Source organism: Lissotriton helveticus, chromosome 7, assembly GCF_964261635.1.
Source record: "Lissotriton helveticus chromosome 7, aLisHel1.1, whole genome shotgun sequence".
Taxonomy (NCBI): domain Eukaryota; kingdom Metazoa; phylum Chordata; class Amphibia; order Caudata; family Salamandridae; genus Lissotriton; species Lissotriton helveticus.
In genome coordinates, this window is record NC_136068.1 from 535607896 (window position 1) to 535632485 (window position 24590).

General features: G+C 45.6%; 1 protein-coding gene across 1 annotated transcript in view; it reads right to left on the reverse strand.

Annotated features, from left to right (window-relative positions):
- Positions 1-24590, reverse strand: part of LOC144769151 (transmembrane protease serine 9-like) — a 1211004-nt gene that overhangs the window by 670568 nt on the left and 515846 nt on the right. The window contains exon 8 of the mRNA XM_078653156.1: positions 12453-12766. Within this exon, the coding sequence (XP_078509282.1) occupies positions 12453-12766 (314 nt within the window). The remainder of the gene's footprint in view (positions 1-12452; positions 12767-24590) is intronic.

Sequence of the window (24590 nt, forward strand, 5' to 3'; positions counted from 1 at the left end):
CCAATGGTGTGGATACTAATTAACCCCTTGGGCGCGGCCGCGATTCTGCGCCTGTGCGGCGTTTTTCGAAGTGGGCGGGTTTATGACGGCCCCCAGCTGTCATCAGCACACGAGCCCCGTGATGCATGACGGCTGGGGGCCTCGAAGGGGTTAATCAAGCAATCCTTCAATTAGGGGCTTGTAAAGCACGGCTACATACCCATGAGGGTTGTAAGGCGCTGGGAGTGGGGCTGCTGTTCCATATGGGTGTGGAGGTTTAGTCGAAGAGCCAGGGCTTGAGGTCCTTCCTCAACTGTGTTAACACACAGATTGCTTGAGGTGGAGGGACAGGATGTTCCAGGTCCTGGCGGTTAGGTAGAAGGATCTTCCTCTGGCTTTTGTCTTGTGGATCTGTGGGACAGAGGCCAGGGCCAGTTGGGCAGAGCAGAGTTGCCAGGCGGGTGTGTGGAAGGTGAGTCAGTGCTTTGCATACTCTGTTCCTTTTGTCTTGGAGAGCTGTGTAGGCGTGTGTGAGGAGCTTGAAGGTGATTCTCTTGTTGATAGGGAGCCAGTAGAGTTGTCGGAGATGTTGTGTCATGTGGCGGGGGATGTTGAGGAACAGTCTGGCTGCTGCATTTTGGACTTTAAGTAGTTTCCTGAACTGTTTCTGACTAATGCTGGTGTAGAATGTGTTGCCATAGTCCAGTCGACCGATGATGAGTGTGTGGGTGACCATCTTTCTGGATTCTGTGGGCAGCCATCTGAATGTCTTTTGAAGTAGGTGGAGCGTGTGGAAACAGGATGAGGATACTCTCCTGATTTGGCGGTCCATGGAGAGCGAGGAGTCCAGTATGATGTCCAGGTAGCGTGCCTAGTCTGTAGGGGTGGGAAGGGTTCCTAATGTAGCAGGCCACCAGGAGTCATCCCAGGGTGAGAGGGTGGATCCCAAGATGAGTATGATGATTGTTCACATTGAGCTTGAGGCAGCTGTCTTGCATCGAGGTAGCGACTGCCTTCATTCCGTTGTGAGAGTTGAGTCTGGCGGATGTGGGTTAATTGGTGATGGAGATAATCAGCTGGGTGTCATCAGCATAGGAGACAATGTTGAGTCTGTGGCTTCTGATGATGGCTGTGAGAAGAGCCATGTAGATGTTGAAGAGGGTGGGGCTAAGGAAGGAGCGCTGTGGCACTATGCAGCTGCTCTCTGTAGGGTCTGAGAGGAATGAGGTTAATCTCACTTGCTGTGTTTGGCCGGTCAGGAAGGAGTGGATCCAGGCCAGTGCCTTGTTATGGATGCCAGTGTCATGGAGTCTTGTGATTAGGGTGCAGTGGGAGATGGTGTCGAAGGTGGCTGAGAAGTCCAGTAGGATGAGGACTACGGGTTCTCCCTGGTCAAGGAGGAAGCGGATGTCATCGGTGACGGCAAGGAGTGTGGCTTCTGTGCTGTGGTTGCTTCGGAAGCCTGATTGGGAAGTGTCCAGGATGTGGTTCTTTTTGAAGAACTGGGAGAGTTGGGCATTGATGACCTTCTTGAAGACCTTGGCTGGGACGGAGAGGAGGGAGATGGTTCTGAAGTTTTTGAGGTCTGTAGGGTGGGCGGATGGTTTCTTCAGCAGGGGTTTGATCTTGGCATATTTCCAGTCATCTGGCTAGTTTGTGGTTTCAATGGTGCAGTTGATGGTGCAGCAAAGCTGGGGGTAATGGAGGCGGCTGCTCTGTGGAAGATGTGGTATGGGCATGGATGCGATGGGGCTCCTGAGTGAATGCTCTTCCTGGTCTTGAGTGTGTCGGCCGTGGTGTGCGGAGTCCAGTTGAGCACTATTTGTTGGGGTGGGGTGTGGTTGCTTGCTGTGGTGGAGGGCGTAGTGGCGCGGTCTTGGGAATCAACTCCATAGTAGATCTGCCTGATCTTCAAGTGCAAGAAGGTGCCCAGTTTGTTGCAGAGGTCTTTGGAGGGTGAGACATCTATAGTCTTGCTGTTGGGCCTGGCAGACTCCTTGACAATGGAAAAGAAGTCTTTTCTGTGGTGTGCATTGGCGTTTACTCTCTCTTGGAGGGTTGTTTTCTTTGTGGTTTTGAGGAGAAGGTGGTGTGCGTTGATGGCGGATTTGAAAGTTGCATCTGGACCTGGAGGGTGGGCGTGAACTAGCTGGCTTTCTAGGAGTGTTGCTTGTTTGGTGTCTTATTGAGGGGTGCCAGAATGTCGGCACCATTGGGGATCCTATGGTAAACATTGCGCGCTGCGGTGTCGGCATCTGTTGGCGGGGTGTTTGTGCCAGGGGGTCGACGGGACGTTCTACGGTGACCTTGTTCCAGCTGTGACGGGGGCGATGAGGACGGTGGTGTATTGTGGGCATGGTGAAGGCAATGTGTACGCAGTGGTGATCTGTCAAGAGTAGCTTGGTGTTGTGGCTGTAGGTGATGTTGCCGGGTCGAGCATGTGACTGGCTGTGTGGGTCGGTGCGGTCACTAGCTGCTTGAGTCCGATATTGGTGAGGTTCTCCAATAGGGAGGCAGTGTTCTGGTCACTGAGGTTGTCTAGGTGGAACTTGAGGTCCCCGAGTCGAATGTTCTCGTTGGATGTGAGAGCCTGTGGTGCGATGAGGTCTACAATGGCATCAGTGAATGTCAGGCGGGGCTGGGGGGCCTGTAGATAAGGGTGCCACAGAGGGAGGTCTTGGGGTTGGTCTTGATCTGAAAGTGGAGGCGTTCCATGGATGTCATTGAGTAGGTTGAGCGCATGGTCAGTCGGAGGGTGTTCTTGTGGACAATGGCGATGCCTCCTCCTGGTTGGTTCATGCGCTCCTTGCGGGTGATTTTGTAGCAATAGGGGATGGCAATCACCATGTCCAGTCCAGAAATGGGGTTGTTCCAGGTTTCAGTGAAGAAGGCAATATCAGTAGAGGTGGCAGTGGGGAGGTCCCAGATTTCTGTGGCGTGTTTGTGGAGGGATCGCATGTTCAGAAGTATGCAGTTGAGCCAGTCTGGTGCGCTGTTGGTTGACCGGGTGGTGAGAAGAGCAGGCGTGTTGGTGTGGGTGAAGGCGAGGTTGCAGTTCTGGCAGGCGAAGGGTCCATGGATCTCCTTTGGTGACGCTAGGTGGCAGGTGGTGTGGTGTCAGGAGTCAAGGGCGAGGATGGTGCCGGTGTCGTAGTGGTGGACTGTCTGACGTCCAGGGTCACTTGTGCTGGGTGCAGTCCAGGCACAGACGGGTGTTCCTTTGGCACACCTTTGGCATGGTCACTCAGCGGGTGCCATTAAGTACTGCGGTGGGGGGCTGGACACCAGTGAGGCGGGAAAATGTGGGAGCTGCAAGGGTCACTGGAAGGGGGTGGCACCACGTAGGATCGCAGTGGCAGGAGCGACGAAGGGGAAAACAAGGAAAAGGAAAAAGGAAAGGAAAGCAAAAAAGGCAGAAAGGCAGAGACAGGAAAAAATAAAAGGGAGAAAGTGAAAAGCAGAAACAGAAATAGAGGAGCAGGCAAGCGGCAGAGTAGTGATGCTCTAGCACTGAACCAAAAGGGGTGAGTTGCCGACAGGAGGCTGCAGTTGGAGGAGGCCTCAAATTCCTGACCTCCAGGTCAGCATCAGCAACGGGGACAGCAGCAGCTACCAGATGGAACTGTGCTGCGAAAGGGGCAAGCTCACCACAAGGTTAGTGGACTACCTTTTCACCATGCAGCAGCCGCCATTTAGTAGTGCTGCGGGGATGGACCAGTGGGAGGCGGAAAAACACGTGTAGGGTCAACTGGACTGGTCAGACCGCTGGGAATCGCAGCTTCAGGGGCGATGAGGAGAGAAAAAGGAAAAGGAAAAGGAAAGAAAAGTAAAAAATCCAGAAAGCAGAGGCACTAAAAAAATTAAAGAGAGAGAGAAAAGCAGAGAGACAGAGGGGCATTAAAGAGGCAGAGCAGTGACACTCTACCACTGGACCAAAAGGGATGAGTTGCAGACAGGAGCGTGCAGGTGGAGGAGGGCCTGGAACACCTGACCTCAAGGTCAGCAGCAGCAACAGGGACAGCAGCAGCTACCAGACGGACACCAAAGTAAGAGTTACCCCCTCACTGAGATCATATTTTAAAAGTTCTCCCACAGGTTTTAGATGTGGTAAAACAGGTAGAAGTTCTCAGGGAAGGACCCGGACAGTCCAGGTTGGAAAAGCAGTCCCATTTTCTCTTAGGCATGGACACTGAAAGCCCCTTGCCCCTGCTAAACTCTAGCTTGGTCCCTTTGCCCATATTGCTTGTGACCTCAATCCCGCTAATTCACCTGAGCCACCAGAGAATGTGAGAGATGCTGGGAGTAACAATAAGGAAATGAGGGCAGCCTCGGAGGACAGTCCCCCCTCGGGGAGCTCGTTTAGGTTGCTATTTCATACAATGGTATCTGATCGCAATTTCTGAGACAAATCAGGTGGAGATTAGACTTTTTTGCGAATCACTTGAGAAAAAGCTTGACATCTTAAGCTCAAGGATGGTGGTTTTAGAGAATTCTGTGGAAGAACTTAAAGAAGATTTGGGAGCAGTTAAAGCGGATATTTCCACACTCAAGAAGTATGAAGCTGCACTCCGCGACAGTGTAGAATCGTTGGAGAATAATTCTAGACGCAATAACCTGCGCCTCTTAAATGTACCGGAAGGTAAAGAGGATGAGGATCTCAAATCTTTCATTGTTGCCCTCATTAAAGACGCAGTTCAGATCGATGAATCAGAAGAAGAATTTAAGAGGGACATACAAAGAATACATAGAGACCCTTTTAAAAGACATCCCAACCGAACAAAACAGAGGAAAATTCTAATCAATTTACTTACCTTTGCCTTAAAAGGAAAAATATTAACAGCTGCTCTCAAACAGAATTATTTGAAGCTGAGGGAATTTGACTTTGAGACCAGGTCGGATCTCATGTGTTACCTTAGATCGACAATGGGAGTTGGGAAAGAAAATGGAAGACTTTAAGAAACGAGGGGCTGTTGTCCAACTCAAATTCCCAGCTCAATTGAAAATTATGTTAAACAACAAGATGTATAATGTGCGAACGTTGCAGGATGCGGATGATCTCCTGGAATATTTAAATTAATTTACCCTCTTCTAAGATATAAGTACGCAGGATTCATCATATTAGCGAGAGTCTGAGGGACAAGAACCTGGTTGCGTTAAGAAACTCCACCAGTAAACTTACATAGCACGTATCACGAAACACTCAGCAACACTAGGAATAGATAGGCTGAATAAGGTCTCTAATGGTACACATGTATTTACTTAGCATTAGCACTAGCTAAAGGCAAGAGTGGGGTTGAGCAGGGTTTACCGGCAGGCAGAATCTGGACCTGACCAGGTAAATGGGGGTAGGGTTCTCCAGGGTGGAGGTGGAGGGGTTTAAGGGTGGGGTTGGGGTAGCACAGGTGGGGGAGCCACGGGGTAAAAAAGAAAAAAAAGCAAATCTCATTCATCTTTTAACTCAGTTACGTTCCATTTGCCACTGCTTTTGGTTTGGTGTTGATATTCTGCAGGATGGTGTAGAGTCAATGCGTGGTTTTCTAACCCTCCATGACAACGTTACAATGTTTATTGTGGAATGGTAATGGACTCTGAGTTAAGAGCAGGAGGGAGGGAAATGTTTTTCCAGTACTTGAAGGATTCACCCGCACATATAATTATCTTGCAGGAAACACACCTCTTGAAAGAAGAAATTACTGAAATATGTGGGAAGCTTAGGTGGGTTGAACACTGTCTTTGTTTCTGTCAATCTGTTATTGTTAGGGATGTTGCTATTTTAATTAAAAGACAAGCGGATGCTGGCCTCCTGAATGTCATGACTGATGCAAGTGGTGGGAACATCCATTACGACTCCGTGTTTACCCCGCACTACCATTACAACGCTAGTTTTACAACGCAAGATGTTAGCACGACTTGCGCTGGAGGGCGCTCTAGGCTAAGGAATAGTAGATTTACTATTCCAACACCTTCCCTACTCTACGTAGGCTGGTGTTGGAATAGTAAATCTTACTATTCCTAAGTCCAGCACCCTACAGCGCAAGTTGTGGTAACGACTTGCATTGTAAAACCAGCGTTGTAATGGTAGTGCGGTGTAAACACCGTGTTGTATTGACATACAACCGCAATTGGTAGATGGGTTAAAGCTAAGATATCTGTGGAAAGTACACTCATCACAGTAGTTGGATACTATGGCCCTAATCAGGACGACCCCTCAACTCTGAAAACTATTTTTTAAATATTTCGGGGTTCCCGGATACGACAATCTTAGCTGGGGACTTCAATATAGTATTGTACCCTATACTAGACAAATCCCAAAGCAGTAGGGCTAATGTCCTGTCTAAATCTAGAGCTTACTTAAAATCGATGATGAGGCAAAATTAGTTATCCGATATCTGTAGGGAAAGGTCGGGCACTCAATTGGGGGTGTCTTTCAATAATACAAAATATAGACACAAATCTAGGATCAACTATATCTTAATTACAATGATTTAAGAGGTAACATCAAAGATGTAAGCTATCTGACCCCCCATCTATCGGACCATGCGGCCGTATGGATGGTTTGGGATTTTGCAGGTAATGAACAGCAGAGGGTTTGGACATTCAATAGCACACTCCTCCTAGATGAGGCTGAAACTGGCTATTTATCCCAGGAGATAAAATCCTTCTTAAATATCAATATAGGTTCAGTAGATTCTTTGGCAGTATGGGATATTCTGAAGTCATTCTTGAGAGGTCTAGTTACAAACAGGACTTCTTATAAAAACAGCCAGTACAGGGAGGAAATTCCGTCTACGGAGCGTCAAATGAAGGAGGTGCAAAAGAAGATTATTAATGAAACTGATCAAGACCTTATTCAAACACTAGCAGCCAAACTGGAATGCTTGAAAGTCCTATTGGATAATATAGTTCAGACTAGAATTTCCAATAGGTGGGAGGTGAGCAAGGTTGCTTACTCTGAGTATGGCGAGGGGGCCGGTAAACTACTAGCCTGTAAGGCCAAATCAGAGAGAATGCGTAACCTGATAAAACAAATAGATATTGCACACACCCACTTATCAACAATCAAAGAAGAAATAGGAGAAGCTTTTCACACCTTTTTTAAGGACCTATATGATGAGGACAACGATATAGATAGCTCATCGGCAAGGGATTGGTTAGATCCGATCCATCTCCCAGTCTTGGAATCCACAGAACGAGAAAATCTAGAAGTGGAAATATCACAACAGGAAGTCAGGAAGGCACTTCTCGCCTGTAAGGCTGGTAAGGCTGCAGGGCCTGATGGCCTTCCGGCCGAAGTGTATACAATTCTGGGAGAAGCGATAATTCCATTCATGACTGCAATTTTTAATAAAATTCTGGTTGATGGGCTAAACCACTTACCTCATGGGGTGAAGCTAACATTACACTGATTTTAAAACCAGGTAAACCCTCTACATACTGTGGGTCATATAGACCTATCTTGCTTCTAAATTCTGATTATAAGGTATTTACCAGGATACTGGCTGATAGGTTGGGAGCAGTTGCAGGAGATTGGCTGAATACCGACAAGAAGGGTTTCAACCTTACATACGATTTTATAGGCTAACTTTACAATCCCTTTGGCAGCAATGACATTGGACGCAACAAAAGCCTTTGACAGGGTTAACTGGAACTATCTTGCTGCCGTGCTTGAGAAATAGAATTTTGGCCCAAAATTCCAACGAACCATCAATCTTATATATAGTGATCCTTCAGCAAGGCTGGTGTTCAACCGTAAACTGACTAAACCCTTCAGCATTAAGAGAGTAACGAGACAGGACTGCCCCCTCTCCCCCTCCTTTTCGACCTGTATATAGAGCTATTTGCTCAGTGTCTTAGGGAGGAGTCAGCTATTTTACCATTTAAGAGTGGTACATGGGAGAGGAAGGTAGCCCTGTACGCTGACGACATTCTTATTCTTTCATCTGGTTTAGAGTCATCCTTCCCTCAAGTTATCAGTTTAGCTAAGGATTTTGGTTGAGTCTCAGGCTATGAAGTTAATGCAGAAAAGACCGAGATTATGACTTGGAACCTGCCAAAGGGACGACACCAAACCAAAAACGAGAAGCAGTATTTGGGAGTGAAAATTGTCCCTAATATAGACAGTATAGCCAAGGTGAATCTCTTGAATATTTTAAAAGAGAGCCAAAAACTAATGAAATCCTGGGCCCACCCTCCGCTGACTATTTTAGGTAGAGTTAATTTGATAAAGATGGCAATTCTACCAAAAGCAACATTCCTTTTTAATACCATCCCATTACATTTTGAGAAAACAATAATTGATAGAATTCAGCAATCTATCAATTAATTTGTGTGAGCCTATAAAGCAACTAGGATATCTTAGAATTAGCTAAGACGGAGAAGGGAAAAAAGTGGTCTTGCACTCCCAGATGTTCAGTATTATGCGTGGGCATTTCAATTAACACATTCAAGAATGTTGCTAAAATCTCCAGATTCATCAGGTAGAGGGAAGATGTTTTCAAATATGGTGACAAAAAGTTTTTTGAGAAAGTAAGGCTGAAGGTTTTATGGGGCGCAGCTCAAATATGGGCTAGAATTAAAGCACTAACGGGTCTAGAATACCATCCAAGGTTAGCTCCATTGTGGGATAGCCCGGGGGCACCAGGTTGCCTGAAAGATATGCTAGCTGTACCTTTAAAAACAGCAGGGTTAGTAATATGGGGAGACTTAGCTGCAGAAGGCTCTCCCCTATCTTGAGCAACACTTAATGAGAAACTGGAAGAAGGCATGTCCAGATTTAAATATTTACAATTAAAGAGTTGGTCCCAGAACCTTAAAAAAACAATTGGGCTGGGGAATGCTCTAGAAGAACATCTGGTAAAAAAGCTAGCAGGGAAGAAGGAGGTATCATTGTTCTACTGGGCAATTGAGGAAGCCATTGATGGGGAATTTAGATTAGCCGGTGAGTTGTGGGAAGACTCCATTACGGAGATCGATTGGGTAGAGCTATAGAAAACCTCTTATAGCACTTTGTTCTCAGTTGTGAAGCCAGCTTGGCTGAGAAGAAACCATTACTTCACCACACTTAGGGCCTATCTATCCCCGGTGAGACTTTCTAAGATGTCAAATGGCCCACCTCCTAGATGTAAAAAATGTGACATGGAAAACGCCCATGACATACATATGTTCTGGGCTTGCCCTGCCATTTCGGAATTTTGGGAAAAAGTCGGGAACCCCTTAACGACTACCTTGGGACACCCAGTACATATTTCCCTCAGTTTCATTATTTTTGGCACACTAAGTGAAATCACAGATCTCAATAGAGTTTTTTTCTTTTTTGCCATACTGCTGGCCAGATGGGAAATATGCAAGAGATGGGTTGAGACCTTATCTCCCACACATTCGGACTGGCTTTCTTCCTTGTATAAAACATCTAAGACCGATCTGGCCAGATTAAAAAACAGGATGAAGAGAGCCATTTGGGATTGCCTGTTAAATTGGACTCCAGCCTAGAGAGCCCTTACTATTTTGTTTTGATTAATCATTCTTGTAAAATATTATTTTTGTCCTATGATTAAGCCTCCTGGGAAGCTCTCAGACTGTGCTGGATCTCGCTATTACCATTGGGGCCCCAGGTTATTGCGATCTAAGGTGGGTTTTCAGCAACAGTCTTCGGTTCTTAGGAATCAGTATAGAGCGTGACCACCCTCTCATTAACAACGAGAGGTCAGCAACAGGAAGGAGGTCGGTTTGCTACTGGTAGGCAGGCAACAGGCTGGTGGGGTGTTACCCTAAAGACCTACGTCTCTTAAGTGAGTAACAGTGGTGAGGCTTGGGTTAGAGGCGAATGAGGAAAAAAAATATACACAATTGTTTTAGATGTTAAAGATTGTTATGTTTGTGCACATTTGCCATCTTCAGTTTCAGAAGAAGTCGCTTACTGTAACCTACCTCTTTCCTATGCAATCTCATGTACATTTTGCATTCATTAGTTTGTAGGCAAGAACATTTTGAATATTTTTACTCCAATTATGATTTAGAGCTGTCACAAGTGCCTCAAATGGAAAGTGTGAATTTAACATCACAAAAAAACCCACAAGGGACACAGCTTGATATTATTTCTTTCCCCCTTTACCAGTAAAAATGGGCGATGCTTACAAAAGAAGTTTAACTTGTCTGAAGCATCCTGAAGAAAAGGCATACATTATAATGTTAGAAGAAAGATAAATGAGCATGACTAAGACTGCCGATCAAAGAAGAAATGTGTTAAAAATGTATGAAAAAGTAGAAGAATTAATTTAAAAAGAAGTTAACATATTCAAAACTTAGACTGGATGCACAACATAAAGAGAAGGTCAGTTTTTATAATAGACAACACAAAAACGAACAAGTTAGCAATTGTGACCGCACCTTTGAATTATTGGGGGAAGCTTGGCAAATAGTACAGGGAAATTAGAATGTTATTCCCGGGGTATGATACATTTGTAGACAAAATGCCTATTTCATATTACCTGAAGATTCGGAAGGAGCATGCTATTTAGGTATATTGATTCCCAAAACTTAACATCTCAATAGTATATAAGTGTTAACTCTAACACCACCCCATGAACATAAGCGGAATGCAGGGAACAAAGCCTCATTCATAGGAGATATATTTGGAGCACTGATAGCACCAGTGGGAGTGAAATTAAACGATGAAATGATCCGAAAGCTAGCCACAGTAGTGGACAAAATGGCAACTAGTACATCTGGAGCATTATTAGTCATTAATACAGAACTCATTGCTCTATTGTCAATGCTTTTGCAAGACCGTTTCACACTTCACATCCATCTGGCCTAGAAAGGGGGGTTCTGTTACATGCTAAAGCAAACTCACTACTGTTCATATATCCCAGACGAAAGCAGGAAAATACAGGAGTATGAAGGAAATATATCAAATTTTCAATTTGAACTATAAGGATTGGAAACACCAAGCCCACAGGAAAATTTCGGAAAAGATTTGGATACAATTGCCAACTGGTTCTCAACAGCTGGCAAGGGAATAGTACAAGCAATATTAGTGCCAATATTAACTATTAGATTATGCCGGATACTCCTGTAAATATTATGTTTGACCAATAGACGCATATTGCGTAAGACACATGATGCTCACCAACAAAAACATTTTTAAAAATACCCGGGTCTATAGAGAATGATGAATGGCGACTACATGAAGCCACTGCAACACCCAAGGGGAATGAAAAGAAAGATACAGGATACATGGGAGAACAAAACTGCTTTTTAAATTTGGTTGTGAAGGTGAAACCAACAATCATTGTGATTATATACATCAAAAGGGGGGAAAATGAGAGAAATTACTGCATATTTAGAAATCGACGTAGTTAACATATTAGAAATACATCTAAGACCCTTAATCTCTCGTCATTGACTCATCGAAAATTATGAATGCCCATGATGTTTTAATGACTTAATTTGTGAGATCTGAAATTCTGAGCACGGTGGAAAAGGTCCATCAACCTCTCCGGAGCCCGTAGGATTGTCCATGGTGTAATTCTAAGTGGGTGTATGTAAAGAGCTGAACCATCGAGTAGAGTCCTTTCAGGCTCCAGCACAAGCCTTGGGAGACCAATGCAATGACTTAGAATACTGCCATTTTTTTTATAGAACAACCAGTTTTCACCCCTTGCTGTATAGCTCAGTTTGCATTGAAGCTAACACCATGATGTGGCATCTGCTTGGGGAGAATAATCTAACTACTGACACAGAGATCACCAACCGTTCTGAGCGGAGGGTACATTTGAGAAGGGTCAGTTCAGAGTGGGAGGAGAAATCTGGTGAGAGAGTCAGAGCAGAGCAGAGGCTGCGGACTAGCAGGGCGGAGCATTCCACGATCGCCCTAAGTCATTGAAGGGGTCCAGAGGAAGTTGTAGACTGAAAACCTGAACTTCATGAGATGTTAGTAGCCAGATTTTCTTGCTCGTGTACACATGTCCAGGATTCTTACACCCAAACAATCTGGGTACGATAAAACTGGTTGGCTATAATTGAACGGAGCAATGTCCCACCTGGAAATACTGCTTCGCCCGATATATATTCATGGGTTCCAATTAATATGTGTTATGTATAGCTCTACAAATTTCAAAAGTACAGGAGTTTAGGTTGTCTAAAAATACAACAGTTCTAATTGCCAAAAAGCACAAACATCATCTGCTGACCACACAGGGAACATAATAGGAGGCATAATGAGTGAACCTGGTGTCCACACATGCTCTAGCACTGAAAGAAAATGTACCCATGAGCTGAAAGATGTAGTTTCCCCCATTCCTTTGGATAATCACCAAGGAGAACTCATTATGTAGGGACTAATGCCCATATTTTGTAACTGCAAAGAAATATATTGAGTTTGAAAGAGAACTCATTTTAGTACGGATGTTTACAAAATCTGTTTCTGCAGGCTCAGCCAGGCCACAGCATAAATGATAACTTGGAGCACTTACCTCCTGTGCCAAGGTTCCCATAGCCAGTGGTCCAACACATGGTCCCAGTTCTGAATTGGTGTGTGGCGTAAGGCAGGCAGACAGGTTGCACGTTATTACTGAGGAGAATTGCAGCTGTCATTTTCACTAGCGCAACATCATAGCTGCTTGGGATGTCCATGTAGTAGATATAGTCCGTGTAGTTCTCATGAAAAATTATCTGTTCAATTCTTCTTTTATAGCGAAGAGACTGCATGGATTCTATGTTAGATATGGGATACACTTTGGATCCTGGAACGGTTATTCTCCAGGAACTGAGATCACTAAATCGAAGCCTGTGTAGAAAAAGAGGATGTATTTAAAGCCAGAGATAATACTGAGGTTCCTGCTCTACATGAACTAAAGTCAGGGGAGTCTGGTGACAAGAATATATATGACATTTTATTATGTGGTTGGAGGAAATCTTGAATCATCTGGTAATGGGAGTTATTGACTGAATCGGCATAGTGAGCCTTGAGTTCCCCACTGGCCTTTCACAAAGGCAAACCTGACAACATGTCAAAGAGGTAAAGTTCTGGGTATCTGGGGACAAGCTGTGGAAGTTGATATAGAAACTGATGTGGAAACATTAGTTTATGTGGTTCCTGCACCAGATATTTTTCAAACCCTGGGCAGAATACCATGCAGATTACCTCCAACCTCAAATAATCTCTCACAATAGGTCTCTGTTTGAAATTGGCATGTCAAAAAGCCAGGCATCTCCCAAATCCCGTACCCCATGTAAAGTAGTCAGTAATTAAATCGACCCTCCTTCCTGTCAGCAACGCTTACTCTATGGTTTTCAAGCAAGAAGACACACCACATCAGGGTGTTAATTACAAGGAAAACCACCTGAAATGATTTACAACTTAAAATCAACCCGGGCAGCAAAATCATAGTGTTGAAAAGTTTTATTTACAATACAATTTTTTAAAAACTCTTAATTCACCTTGAACAAATGCTTTGATCAAAAGTTAAAATAAATATTTAACTTAGTAGCATTTTCGTAACATGAATTGTATAACATTTCTTTTATTCATAAACAGGCCTTGTTCACTTTCCTCGGGGGGGAAAAAATAGAACAGCCCTGGATTTTCCGAACAAGGCCATGGGAGACATGGGAGTATTTCGTATCTGTAGGTGCAAAAATGATGCATTGCTGGAGTGTGTCACAAAAGTGACGCAACTTCAGCAATGGGTCATTTCGCATGGGTAAGTCCCATTTCAAATGTGCCTGGGTCAGCTTTACACCTGCTGTGAGGCAGTCGTAAGATATTGACGCATTTGCATCCTGGAAGTGGCGCAGTGAAATCTTATAGATTTCACTGTGTCACTTCTACGAGGCTTACTTGCATCAGAACGCCCACCTTGTATACATTATACCTGCTGCAGGTATAATGTGGCGCAGGGGTTTATAAAGTGACGCATCTACCTAGATGTGTCACTTTGTGAATATGACGCAACATGGTTCATTTTTTACGCCGCTGGAGCGTCACAAAAAGTGACGCACCAGTAGCGCAAAAGTGACTGAAGGGCTCATAAATAAGCCCCAATATTTTTCTTTTTACCATTTTTTAGGCCGAGCATGAGCCAGGGCGCAAGCACTGCTCTGCAAAGAGCTGTGGTTGTTCATTGGCTTGTATGTTTGTCCTCTGTAAATGCTGTCTTGTGATTCATGGTTTTTGCCAGGGACGGACGACACAGGGGACGCTCGTTCGGCCAAGGATCTCAACAGAATTCCCAGCGGGGATTCCAGTCCCAAAGAGGAGGAGGACAGGATGATGAATACAACAACCATTCCAACTTCTATCCCTCTCGCAAAGGGAGAGGACAATATAAGACAGGACGCTTCAACGGGAATCAAGGAGGTCACCATGATTCCAACACTTCAGGTGAGGTTGATTCCAGCTTTGGAGGTTGTACTGGGGGGCAGGATCCAATTTTTTCTGCACAATTGGCGTCTGATATCCAACGATGCTTGGGTGCTGGAAACAGTTCAAGGTTACAAGAGAGAATTTTACCAGCCCCAGCATCAATCCCACCCTCCCACCCCATTGGTTTTCTCTCTGCGAGACCGAGAGTTAATTTCAGCAGAGATAGACTCCCTTCTAAAAAAAGGAGCAATTCTACAGACTTCCCCTCATCCCAAGGGGTTTGTGAGCACAGTTTTTCTGGTTCAGAAAAAAGGGGGCGGCTCCCACTTGGTTCTAAATCTAAAGGATTTCAACGGAGGGGTGGTTTATCGACATTTCAAGATGGAGGGCATCCATCTGTTGCAAGATCTTCTTCGGGAAGGAGATAGGATGGTCTGCCTTGATCTAAAAGACACGTATTTGTTGATTCTAATTTATTTCCCACACCGTCGGTTCCTGCAGTTTCAATAGCAGGGGAGCTGGTTCGAGTACAAAGTTCTCCCGTTCGGCCTCTCGTTAGCACCTTGGTGCTTCACAAAACTTCTGAGGCCCATCATGGAATCTTTACGTGCTCGAGGAGTTCATTTGATTATATATCTGGACGACATTCTGATCATGGCAGATTGTCCCATCAAACTCATGACGCATCTGGAGTGGTCTATCGACCTCTTACAGTCTCTGGGTTTTCTGGTGAATCCTCAGAAGTCTGTCTTCATTCCTTCTCAAGTGATAGAATTTCTGGGTTTCCAGGTCAATTCTCTCTCCTGTCAACTTCTCTTGCCCAATCAAAAGATTCGATACATCAAGAGGGAGTTGACTTCAGTTATATCCAGACAGACTGTATCGTTGAGATCTATAACACGGGTTGTCGGTCTGTTGGCATCCTCGATTCAGGCAATTTTCCCCGGTCCTCTGCATTACCGGGCATTTCAACGTTTGAAGTCCCGGCATCTCCAGAAAGGCCTTAGCTATTCAGATCTGATCCCTCTTTCGGAGGAAGCGAGGTTGGAGATGCAGTGGTGGTTGGACCACATGGATGCCTGGAATAGGCGAGCCCTGTTCGGGACGTCTCCGGAAATGGTGATAGAGTCCGATGCCAGCCTGTGGGGTTGGGGAGCCCGGTGCGGTCCATTGTCAACGGGGGGTCGGTGGTCTCAGCAGGAGTTGTCTCTCCATATAAATTACCTGGAACTCCTGGCGGGGTCATTTGCGATCCGTTCTTTCACTCCTCAACAGTCCAATTGTTGCATTCTTCTCCGCATGGACAATGTTTCGGAGGTTCGATATGTTAACAAGTTGAGCGGCACAAAGTCCAGGATCTTGGCAGAGATCGCCAAGGATTTCTGGCATTTTTGTCTCCAAAAGAAGATCACTGTTATTGCCGAATACTTTCCCGGTCGCAACAATCTGATTGCGGACTGGAATTTGGGTCACCTTTGGGACTTCAGCGATTGGAGACTCCATCCTCGTATATTCCATTCTCTCCTCCGAGCTTGGGGTCAGTGTCAGATCGACCTGTTTGCCTCTCGTCTCAACGCTCAACTTCCCCGGTTTTTCAGCTGGAGACCGGACCCAGAAGCCCTGGCCATGGATGCATTTCTGCAGACTTTGCCATCGCTTCTGTGCTACGCCTTTCCCCGATTCCCAGAGTCCTGGCTTGCACAAAGCGTTATCAGTCAGAACTGATTCTGATCACTCCTCTGTGGAGGGCTCAAGCTTGGTTCCCAGTTCTCCTGGAAATGTTTTGTGCAGTGCCATTCCTTCTTCCCCAGAAGTGGAATCTCTTGCTGGATCCTCTCGGCATTCCACATCCCCTGATCCAATCAGACACTCTTCTTCTCTGGCATGGCGAATTTCGGGGATCGCTGGAACATCCCAGGCCTTTCACGAGACGCTTCCAGATTTATCAGCGAGGCCTGGTCACCCAACACTCATAAACGCTACATTGGGTCTTGGAAACTATGGTGTGATTGGTTTGTTCAACGGGAGGTTGATCCTGCTTCGGCGGATGTCTCTCTGATCATTCATTTTCATGCTTCCATTGCCTCATTTGACTTGGCTTATCGAACAGTTAATAATTTCCGTTCGGCCATTTCGGCAGGCCACATCCATATTGATGGTAAACCTGCAGGGGAGCATCCGTTGATTTCCAAGTTGCTTAAGGGCATTCGCCTAGCAAAACCTCCTTGTCCCAAGTGCGTGACCTTGTGGGATGTTTCCATTGTTTTATGTTTTTTGGAGGCCTGGCCTTCCAATTCTTTGTTATCTCGCAAGCAACTATCAGCAAAACTGACTATGTTATTATGCCTTGTGTCCTGCAAACGCATGTCTGATGTTCGAGCTCTGGACCTTGCGGGTCGCAGCTTTACGCCTGAGGGTGTTACTTTTGTTATTTCCAGACGCACAAAAACTAATACATCTTTGGTCACCTATCCGTCTTTTACCAATAATCCCAAACTTTGCGTAGTTCAATGTGTTAAGGATTACGAGGTGAGTACTGCTCCTTTGCGTTCTGATTTGCATGGTCAATTGTTAATTGCTTTGCAGAAGCCTTTTCGCCCTGTTACCCCAGCTACATTGGCCCGCTGGGTCAGATGGCTCATGTCGGAGGCTGGCATTGATGTCTCGCTTTTTGGTGCACATTCTGCACGTGGGGCCATGGCTTCTAAAGCATTCTCAATGGGAGTGACTTTGTTTGACATTATGAAGGCCGCTGATTAGTCTTCTGATTCTGTGTTTAAAACCTTTAATTACAAACCAATTGATCATATTGCTTCTGTTGTGGTGGATCAGCTTTGAACAAGCATAATCGGAGCCTCTTGTCCTGACATAGAATTCAAAATTTGCGAACATACGTGACAAGAAATTTCAATTTTTATTAAGGACAAGGAGGGGATGATTATCCCACCCATATTCTGCATTGGCATATTATACTGTTTTTGATCATTGCTATTTGCATATGGTATTCTGTTTTATTGTTCCTTGTTTTTACCCCCCCTACTATTTTATGATTCTGTGCATTTGTTGTGTATATTACAGCTCTGTCTTTTTTCAGGATCTGATCCGAAATAGAGGTTGCTGTCCAACAGGATTTGTCCTGCCTGATGGTTGCCTTCGCTTTCAAGTTGTCTTAGTCTACAGGCATCCGGTTTTCCTTCTCTTCATGGATTCTGTTCTCTGGTTCCTTCTTTCTGGATATGCATATTGGACTGCCGTTTGGTTTTTTGTTTTTGATCTGTTTTAGTCACCAAAGAAAGAGGATTAGGTATTCTCTATTGGACCTTTTATACCACTGACTCTATGATATGTCATGTGATACCCAGAGGTTCATGGGTATTTTAGTTGTTATTTTTATACTGTTTTTCTATTGGCTGCTAAGCATTTCTAATAAAGAAATGAGAAAGCATAATCCTCGCCTCCTTGTCCTTAATAAAATTGAAAATTCTTGCCACGTATGTAAGCAAAAGACTGCCCGTAAGCAGCCCATGGCAGCAAAACAGCGTTACAGGCGTCCCGCGTCGCGTGGGGCAAGGCGGCACTTTATAGCGCGGTGTCAGCGCCTCCCCAATGCAGCAGCTGTGCCCAAAACCTTCAACCATTCTGTATCTAGTTTGCAGGTGTATGACACACTTATGTGATACATGTGTAAGATATGTACTGTCTGCATGGCTTCTTGTTAGAACGTGGTGCTTTCAAATGCAGAATACACAAGAGTTTGAGTCTCCTTTTGTTACTAGTTTCATATTTCCCCCTGTCACACCTCGTACTTTGGTTGCCTGCCCAGTCTCTCCAAACTCTGATTTCTAGTGGAAGTGGATTTTGTCACAGAATCCAATTACCTACAATTTATGCAGCTTAAGTGTAATCTTTAGCTAATTTTACAAGTGGAATTCGATTTTAGAATTTGCTGTCAGGTACTGCATTTTCTAGAAACACTTAAAGGTTGAGAAACGTCATGATCTGGCATAGTAGGAAAGCCCTCTAAGAATAATGTATTGGTTATTTAAATAAGCAAACAATATTCTCTGACGTAAACAGCATGTCAGCTGCTACATGGTAATCTTAAAAGAATGCAAATGTGTCAGGGGTCACGTTTTTTTAGTGTCAGCAAACTATTTTTCTTGTTCCCGGTCAACGTAATAATCGGAGCCACAGAGGAGCTGATGACCCGTTGAGCATGTAGGGGCAGATTTATGAAGGCCTTGCGCCGCCGGTGCATCACTTTTTCCCATGTTAAAAATGACGCACCGGCGGCGCAAGGCCTTCATAAATCTGCCCGGAGTGTTCAATAAGGGCCTCTGCTCTTCTGTGGGGGAGAAGGGTGGTCACTTTTAACTTCCCTCCGCTCGGAAATCCAGAACAAGCCTGGGGGACAATGCAGCGACAGTTGTCAACGTTGATCAAAATAAAGGTAACGCAGGTGGGCTGCGGATCGGTAAACCGGTGTGGAAAACTTTCAGAGTAAATGAAATTTCAAAAAGAAAATAGCAGTTGGTATTACTACGAAGTAGTTTTTCTAAAGCTGATATGGAAAATGCCAGAAAAATATTTCCTTTCGGATAATTCTCTTGTGCCCGATTCACTAAGTCAGTGCGTCCTAAAGTTTATTTTAAATTTAAATCGAAATGTAATTCCTCAGAAGATGGTATACACAAGTAAAAAAAAAAGAACTAACAAATACTTTTTCATATGATTAACGTCATAGAAAGGGCATTTGGCAGGGAAGTTTGTGCACAACCACAAGCAAACCTGTTAGTGGGGTTCAAAGATGTTTCTAGGGCTCATTACGCAAAGAGTTAGATATTTACTCCTATCGAGGAGAGGGGTAAAACCATGTTATGGGAGGGCAGTGTACGAGAAGAAACCCAGAAATGGTGCGGCATTGAGGAAGGGGTTCCTACCCCAATGGAAAATGATTTTACCCATGGTGAAGAAAAATATAACATGCATAGCAGTGCTTAATTTGTTAAATAATAAGTGCCAGGGCCCTGAACAGGAGGCCACTGCAGCTCGCACCACCCACTGCTAGCAAATAACACATTATGGTCCCAGAAAGAATAAGTCAGGCCCGGTCCAAGGCAGTTTCCCCTATGAAGTTGTCTTAAATGGCATCCTCAACCTGTGGGTTATGGACGGAGGACTATGTTAACGTATTCCTCCTGGTGCTCTCATTCCTGGACATGCAGACTAGAAACTCTTATGCGCCTTGATACAGAATCAACAGGTGAAAAAGATCAGTTAACTTCTGCCAGCATGAGGTGTATTAAAATACACTTCCTTGGGCTGTTTAGCTCTGTTCGAGTCAGAACGCTCGTTTTTTTTTTGTCTGCAAATTATACAGAAGAGGGAGAATTAGATACCAGTGCTTCCCATCCATACTTAAGTGGAAAACACAGCCGCTGCGGAATTAGAGAACATCAACAGCACAGTGTAATGCATCTCTGCATTTACAATCCCCTCTGTGTGGCTTGCTGTGCAGCTCTATGTGTGTCTTTTGCTCAACAAAAGTATCTTTCCCCTTTTCATAACAACAATTGCACAAACATAAAAGAAGAAGGGAATGCAAACTTTAAACAGCGCCGTTAAACCAGGATTAACTAAATACAGTGAGGCTCCTGAAGAGGTTTGAGGCTCCCGGTTATTTTACTGCAGCATCCCATGATGCAAAGAAAACTGAAAATTGTGCTTTCGTGTGTCAGGCCGTTTCTCACATTATTTTTCCCCGTAGGTAACATGGGTGCTACACTAGAGGCCCCATCACCAGCACCTGTGCTGCGTCCCTAATCAGTATTTCCCTTCTTTATTTACATTTAATAAACTGTGTTTCTTAACTGGGGTCTCATGTTGACAAGAGTGTCCGATATAACAGCTGCGCGGGGTTAACCCGAGGCTCAACCCTTGGCCTACCCACCAGTCAGTAGCCACCGCGTGAGGTGACCTGAGCAACCTGGGACACTGGCCACTATCGCCATCTGGTTCCCTTTTGCCCTCGAGCCACTAGGTGACACTGCTGCCACACCGCACGGTCCAGCACAGCACGTAGCACTATTGCTGCTCGGCCCTCCTGCTCGCCAGAAGCGCCGCAAAAAATCGGACAGACCCCCCCAGGATATAGCGGCATGGATTAGCGTTTGTAAAAATACTGCGATTTCTACAAAAGTGCCGATTTCGCGGGCACTTTTGTAAAAATCTAAGCATTTTTACAAAAGTGCCGATTGCGCAGCAAATCGCAAAATCCTGGAGGGTCTGTTAGGCATGTTTCATGGGTGGGATATAAGCAGGAAGACCTTCAGAGGGGACTGTATTTTTCTCTCTCTGGGCATTCCATCGCTGGTTCGTGAAATCTTGTTTAGAACGGGAGATAAAAATATTTCTGTTCCTGGTATAAAAGTTCTCCCCTTGGGCTTTTTTTATCAGCCCAAATCCCCCTACTGGCCTAAAGATCAGTACTGCCAAATGGAGTCAAATGAACATATGATTTATAACTTAGAGGTGTCAAACAGATTTGGGGTCCTCCAATCTGTAGATGCGAATGATTGACTCACGGACAGTAAAGACCAGTGTACCTGTATATTCAATACCATAATTCAAAATCCTAGTGGGGTACTACAGCAGAGCCTGCTTGAGAAAACGAATACATCGGAAGTCCCGGATGGGATAACACCTAGAGTATCACTAGATGCAAGTACGGAAAGAGGTACAAGGAGGGTCGACAGGCTCAGTTATACTTCAGATAGCCAAATCGTACCTATTCATAATGCAACAGCCTCCAAGAATATTAGTGTGCTCTATTGGAATGTTGCTGGTCTTCTATCCAAAGTGAGTAATTCTGGTTGGACTGACTTTATACACAGTTTTGACATCCTATGTCTTCAAGAGACTTGGCTGTTGGGAGAAGTCCACATAGATGGTTACAAGACATATCACCCGCCAGCAACACGGTCAACCCATGGGAGACACAAAGGTGGGTATATGTGTGTATATTTTAAAAAATATACACACTTATGTATATCAAAAATTGAAATGATAAAATCGGCAACATTCTATCAAATTGTATGTATTTACCTGGATCCACATTTAGTAGTGCTTGTTGTAAATTTTTATAATAACACGGAAAGGGGTCAATTGGGTGAGATTTTAAAGTCACTTAGTGACGATCTGGGAAAAGCTGGGGGGTCAAAATGCCCTCATGTGATTATCATCTGGGGAGGTGATTTTAATGTCATCATATGTACACAAGTCGGTTGTGGAGTTTTTGACACAGAATCCGAAGAGGGGAGAAGCTTAATGAAATTATACATCTACACGACCTGGGTTTTGCAAATATGTTGTGCACTTCAAGTGTGGATTTTGATTATACATTTATAGGCAGAGGATTTCAATCTATAATAGTTTTAATTATTGTTCCTATCCGTTAAGCCACTTGGTTTGATAATTTAAAAACCCACTCTAATGTTATGAGTGATCATTTCCCCTTAGTATTAATATAGTTTTATCAAAAAAGGGGGCCCAGATAAAAAATAGTAGAATGCCCAGGACCCAAAAAAGTGTTTTGACTCGACAAAATGGTTATGCTCTACGCTGGGATAGTAAAAACCCAGAGGAGATGAATAAACAGATTACCACCAAAGCTTATGACCATATTATGAAATGCTTACAGGAAAATTCTACCCATGAAGATATCCTGAGCGCATTTTCCCAAATCACGCTATTAATTCAAAATGTGCTTAGAATTCAAAATAAGGGAATCTGTGTTGAGAAAAATGAATGGTTTGACTAAATTTGCACTAAATCATATAGCCGTCTGAAAGTTGCTCTACACAGGGTTGTGAGGGATCATGTGGAAATACGAGAATGTAGGAAGGCTTATAATTTGGCCAGAAAAAATCGCAAGAAAGAGCTAAAATAACAAGCATGGGCTACTTTGTATGTACCTTGAGTAAGGATTGCTCCTTGTTTTGGAAAGCAGTCAATGCTCAGTTTTTCACTAATAAGAATGGTGCTACTGGGGGGGAGGAGCCAAGCTCGCGTCCGAGATGGCCGCGTTTTAGCTCGGCTCCGTTCGCCTGCCTGTTTGTATCGTCTATCCTGCTGTTATCCTGCCCCGGGAAGCCCTCTTTGTTGTGCTGTAGTGCTAAGACGCCTTGCAGGCACTCACCTTTTGCTCCGGTGGTCCTCGGGTGCCGTGGATCCTGTACGGCGCTCCTGCTCGCTTTGGGGCCTCCGGAGCGGGCTGGCCTGGACCTTCTTGGCGGCGCCCGGACGGGGCGGAGCATGATGATCGGCCCTTGATGGCGCAGTGGACGTGGTCGTAGAGGCCGTTGTGCGTATAGGCCGGCTGTGGCTTGCTGACCGGCTCCGGTGGGCCGAAGGCCTTGGGTGGCGGCGCTGCCTCCCGTTGACGGGGCTAACCGTACATTCGGCTTGCTCCCCCCTTTGTTCTCCGGTCCGGCCATTTTGATTTCCTCCGCCCGGACCCGGAGAACGGGACCGGCGGCACTGGGGAGCCGGCGATTCCCCATCTTCTGGTGGCCCCCCTTCCTGCCCTGGAGTGCCCTGCTGCCGGTCGGCTGGTCTTCATTTGCCTCGCTGCTGCCCGGACGGAGGTTGACGGCTGCCGCGGCCCCGCCGGGCTTTCAAGATGGCGGCCGACCCTGAATGTCTCAGCCGGGCCTGGACGAGCGCTGGAGGCCCGCCGCATGACCCGGGTGCAGGATACTGTAAAGGTTTTCCTACACTTAAGGATATCCTGGATGCCCTACACTCCTGGCGAGCTTCTTTGGCCGCACCCGTTGTCACCCTGGAGGTGGATCCTCTCTTCGGGCCGTTCAGGCCCCCGAAACTGGGTGCGGCTTCACTGTTGCAGGGTGCGGCTGGCCCTATCCTAGGAAACATGGGCCCGGCGACTGCCGCGTCTGTTGGGGTGCGGAGTTCCGTTGCCCTTCATCGTCCTGTGCTGTCTCCTCTGCCGCTGGTCCGGGAGCCGGATCCCGTCTGGACTGGACTTGATGACTCTTCCTGCCTTTTTTCGCCTCGGCTGACCGGCCATGGCTCCTGTGCCAACCCAGCTGGGTCGGCCTTTCTCGAACTGTCCCTGAAACTGTGCCTGCATTGTGTGCGATGTTCTATGACTTTCCTGGATCTTCCGGGTTTTACTCCACGTGTCTTATTTGGACTGCCGTCAGATCTTCCTGTTCTTTGCCTTCTGTTCTTAGTGGATCGGACGGCTACAACTTTGGACAAACAAGGACAGGGCTGATACAAACTTGCCTCTGTGTGCGGTAGTCTTGTACTGGTTGGAGGATCGGCATGTAACGGTATGATTATGTGTGATTTTACGGTGCTCCTGGAGTGTATCCTGATATTTTTTGACTTCCCGAGGGCTCTGCCTTTTTTCGCAGGCGGGTGGGTGGGTGCAGACAATTCTGTTCCTAGGCCCTCTCCCGTGTGTTTTCTCCCTTTTCCCTTCCCCTCCCTCCTTTTTTTGTCTTCTGTTTCCGTCTTGCCTTTGCTCTTCTATATTTCGGGTTCTAATTAGGGCGACAGGCACGCTGCTGGGGGGTAGGCCATAGCCTTCTGCAGGGGTGCAGGGTGGGCTTGAGGGGTGGGTGGGGGGGTCTGTCACTTTGGGGGGTCTTTTCCCCCCCTTTTTTTTTCTCCCTTTTTTGTTCTATGGCTCTTGAGTATTCTCTTTTTCGGGACTCTGTCTCGTCATGTGTCCCCCTGGGGTGTTTCTGATGCATTGACCTTCCGGTCGTATTGTGATTATGGCTCACTATGTATTCCGTCATCGCTCTTTAATGGATGCCGTGTGCCGGTTTATGTTTTCCTGCTTTGTCGCCGGGGGGCGCGTGGTTGGGGAGGAGTCCCTTCCTGTTTCCTTTTTCTTCCTTCCCCTCCCTCTTTCGTGGGGGATTTCCTTCCTTTTATTGGGGTGTGTACCGTATTGCTTTCTACGATGGGATCATTTTTACTCATGTTTGTTAAGTCGGGTTGTTGCTGTGGTGGGTGGGCGCTGGCCGGCGAACGCCATATCCTCTCCTTGTGGTACCTCAGTTGGGATTGTATTTATCGATATGTTTGGTTCGTGTTGGATTTATCCTGTAATTTCTATGATCGCCGAGCCGCGGCTCACCGCGGCCCCTCCCTTGTTGCTTGACTCACTGCCCGTCATGATCCTGTACTCCCCGTTCCCATAAAAGAAAAT